Source organism: Bison bison, unplaced genomic scaffold, assembly GCF_000754665.1.
Source record: "Bison bison bison isolate TAMUID 2011002044 unplaced genomic scaffold, Bison_UMD1.0 scf7180017864213, whole genome shotgun sequence".
Taxonomy (NCBI): Eukaryota; Metazoa; Chordata; class Mammalia; order Artiodactyla; family Bovidae; genus Bison; species Bison bison.
Genome location: NW_011494785.1, coordinates 185,898 through 189,052, shown reverse-complemented (window position 1 = coordinate 189,052; position 3,155 = coordinate 185,898). Strand labels below are relative to the sequence as shown.

The 3,155-nt window shown below is 56.1% G+C and overlaps 2 protein-coding genes across 7 annotated transcripts in view; both read left to right on the top strand.

Annotated features, from left to right (window-relative positions):
- Nucleotides 1-486, top strand: part of ATN1 (atrophin 1) — an 8,251-nt gene extending 7,765 nt beyond the window's left edge. The window contains exon 10 of the mRNA XM_010845193.1: nucleotides 451-486. Coding sequence (XP_010843495.1) covers nucleotides 451-486 — 36 coding nt within the window. The remainder of the gene's footprint in view (nucleotides 1-450) is intronic.
- Nucleotides 487-812: 326 nt separating this feature from the next.
- LOC104992169 (chromosome unknown open reading frame, human C12orf57) lies at nucleotides 813-2,825 on the top strand. 6 transcript variants are annotated; one of them, XM_010844926.1, is made up of 4 exons: nucleotides 831-936; nucleotides 1,240-1,356; nucleotides 1,637-1,813; nucleotides 2,594-2,825. In XM_010844926.1, the coding sequence occupies exons 2-4, from the start codon at nucleotides 1,305-1,307 to the stop codon at nucleotides 2,743-2,745; spliced, it is 381 nt and encodes a 126-aa protein (XP_010843228.1). In that variant the 5' UTR covers nucleotides 831-936; nucleotides 1,240-1,304; the 3' UTR covers nucleotides 2,746-2,825. The 6 variants fall into 6 exon arrangements, with proteins under 6 accessions (XP_010843231.1, XP_010843228.1, XP_010843230.1 ...); XM_010844927.1 differs by lacking the exon at nucleotides 831-936 and adding an exon at nucleotides 946-964; XM_010844925.1 differs by lacking the exon at nucleotides 831-936 and adding an exon at nucleotides 950-964 and having other exon boundaries at nucleotides 1,138-1,356; nucleotides 2,594-2,824.
- The last annotated feature ends 330 nt before the right edge of the window (nucleotides 2,826-3,155 follow it).

The window sequence follows — 3,155 nt, the reverse complement described above, 5'->3', positions numbered from 1 at the left end:
TGCGCCCCCTCACTGCGATGTATGACCCTTGCCCCTCCCCCACATTAATAATTTATATATATAAATATCTATATGACGCTCTTTAAAGAACATCCCAAACGAAACCAACCAAACAAAAACATCCTCACGACTCCCCAGGAAGATGTCTGTGGCTGTTTCTTTGTGGGCTGTGGGGCGTGGGTGGGGGTGTGGGTCTCCGCGCAGTGACACCTTGAGAGAAAGCCGTGCGACCTCCCAGAGACCAGCCCGGAAGTGGGTAGGGACCCTGGCGAGTTGGAGAGGGGACTCAAAAAGAACCCGGGGTCCTGGAGCCCTGGCTCCGCCATAAGGGGGTGCCGGGGCAAGTCCCGACCCTTTTTCCCAAGGCTGGGCAGTCAGAATGCTGGCGGCCCAGGACAGCTCTAGGGAACTACGCAGACTCGGGAGGCGTTTCTGCCACTGGTCCCACAGCTAGGAGCCTCCGGGGACCCGAATCCTTTCGGTTGAGTAGCTAGAAATGGTGATACAGCGGAGGTGCAGGGGGCGTGGCTGCAATAAGTTTAGAACCCAGGTGTCTTAACCACCCTAAGGTTGCGGGGAGAGGGAGTGGGGGGACAATTTCAAACGCCCAGAAGGGAAGGGAAATTAGAGGGCGTCACCTCACACCTCGACGCAAGACCATTTTAGGAAAGCGCAGGAGCCGCCGAGCTCTTGCTGCGAAGCCTTGTCTGCGTTCTTAAAAACTAAAGGGGGCGTGACTGGCTTCCTTATCAGCCAATCGGCATCGGGTCATTTGCATAGGCCCCCATCCACCGTTCGTAAACTCTAGCCGCGAAGGATTTAAGAGAGTTCCTTAGAACACGGTCTTCCCCTCCGAAAGTCGCAGTCTGCCTCGTTATCTGTAGAGCAATAGGAGCTAGGAACCGGCCGTCGGGGCTCACCCTCACTGACAGCAGGGTTGGTGACTATGCCGTGCGATCTCCGGGTACTACGCCTGCAGTGTTACAGCTCTTTTAGAATTTGTCTAGCAGGCTTTCCGGTTTGCACCGGAAAGCCCCTCCCACACAAGTGTTTATGAACAATAGAATAATATTTGGGTGGGAAACTTGTTTTTTTTTTGATACGGGTTGTTTTTTTTTTTTTGGTCTACGTGTTTAGTCCGTTTTTGGCGGAGGAGACCCGGGAGGTTGGGATTCTTGTCTGGAAATTTCCGGCTCTGTCTGATGTAGTTTCCCGTTCGTCTCTCTCCTTCGCTGCGAGGTCCGCGCTAGGAGCTGGTTCGTTTCTTGCCAGCTCGTCGTTGCTGCACGTGCATCTTTTGTCCCATGGCGTCCGCCTCGGCTCAGTCCGCGGCCCTGAGCGCCGAGCAGGCCAAGGGTGAGAAGCCTCCCATTTGCCGGGTGGGCTCCTTTCTCGAGAAGGGCGCTGGGCGAGAGGTGTGACTGCATTCGCTGGGAAGTGGGGGCGCTCGGGGACCATCCTCTTTTTAGAGGGGCCTCTTTGCCCTCAGCGAGGAATTCGGGGGCCGAATTTATCGGGTTATTACGGCTTCAGTTCACTAATCCGCTGCCCTTTTCCTTGCGCTGTCGCTCGCGTCGGCCGGACTCGGATTCCCACTCGCGGCGGCGACTCCTCCCTGGGCTGCATCCGTGCACAGTGGTCCTGGCCGAGGTGATCCAGGCGTTCTCGGCGCCGGAGAATGCCGTTCGCATGGACGAAGCTCGGGACAACGCGTGTAACGACATGGGCAAAATGCTGCAATTCGTGCTGCCCGTGGCCACGCAGATTCAGCAGGAGGTTATTAAAGCCTACGGCTTCAGCTGCGATGGGGAAGGTGGGTCGGACGGGGGTCGGCGGTGAACTGGGTCGAGGAGAGGACGATGGATCTGTTGGGTCCCTGAGCCGTCGTCCCCTTTCTCGCCACACGGCGGCAGCCACAGTCTAACAGTGTTGGCGCTCAGAGCCCAGGGTCTGCTGTGAACTTGAACCGAGAGGTTAAGTGCATGTTGTCGTTTCCATTAATTATACTGTTATTCCGTTTTAAAATGAGAAATCAGGCTCTGCTAGTAAACCAGTGCTGGAGGCCACAGGAGAACTTCCTATGAGCCCCATTTTGATGGCTTTTAGTGAGATGTCTATATGACCACACACTTATGCAGCCCCCGCCCCAAAGTGTTTCAGCTAATCTGAGGGCTGGCTAATCTGAGGGTTCAGTTTCTTGGGTGAGATCACCGAGTTCTCCAAGAATGTTTATCGATTCCGCCCAGCTGGCCCATGATCCTCCTGTGTCCTGGTTATAGACCGGCGATCTCGTTCTGGTGGGTATGCATCCTTTGGGCTCTTGTGACTAAACTGCTAAAATGGTTAATCTGATCCTGGGAAGCACACTGCTCTGGGATGTATTCATTCACTGCATCCCATCCGGTCGTGCCTGGTGTAGACCAGGAAATAGTTTATCCGGACCACGCAGGGCATTGCCTGGGTCTTGTTTTGAAGACAGCTACCTGGCCAGAGGGGAAGCAGCCATCCACTCCAGCTCAAGCTGCTCCCTCCTGCCATCTTGGGCACATCCGTCCCTTGTGGATGTGGACTGATGCTTCGTTCCCCTTTGCAGGTGTTCTTAAGTTTGCCCGCCTTGTTAAGTCTTACGAAGCACAGGATCCCGAGATTGCCAGCCTGTCGGGGAAGCTGAAGGCTCTGTTCCTGCCGCCCATGACCCTGCCGCCCCACGGGCCTGCTTCGGGTGGCAGCGTGGCCGCCTCCTGAGGGCTGGCCCTCCCATAACACTGCTGGGGAAGGGAAGACCTAATTGTACCGCAGTATAATAAATGTGCCTGTGACTTAGTGTTGATGTCTGTTTTTTGTGACCCTGACAACCTCTTTGTCCCGCCTTATTCTCTCTTGCCTTTCAGGCTGTCCCATTTCCCTGTCCAGATCTTTCCTGTGTTCCTTCAGGGCTGGACCCGCTCCAGGGCAGACTGCAGAGTGGGAGGATGGGCCGGCCCCTCAACCTCCCTGGGTGGGGTGGCCTGCACAGCCTTCACCCCCTTTGAGCAGTGGGGCTTTCTGGACTCTTCCTGAGGGCCCTGGGCTTCTGTGCTCCTGGAGACTTCCCCATTGGCTGGTGCTCCCTCTTGGCCAGGGTGACTTCCTGGGCTTTGCCCGCAGCACCCAGC

Excerpts from the sequence above, each read along its gene's own strand:
- LOC104992169 (XM_010844926.1), top strand. The coding sequence starts at position 1,305 with ATGGCGTCCGCCTCGGCTCAGTCCGCGGCCCTGAGCGCCGAGCAGGCC. Across the intron at positions 1,357-1,636 it reads GAGCGCCGAGCAGGCCAAGG|TGGTCCTGGCCGAGGTGATC; the intron begins GTGAGAAGCCTC and ends ATCCGTGCACAG. Across the intron at positions 1,814-2,593 it reads CTTCAGCTGCGATGGGGAAG|GTGTTCTTAAGTTTGCCCGC; the intron begins GTGGGTCGGACG and ends TCCCCTTTGCAG.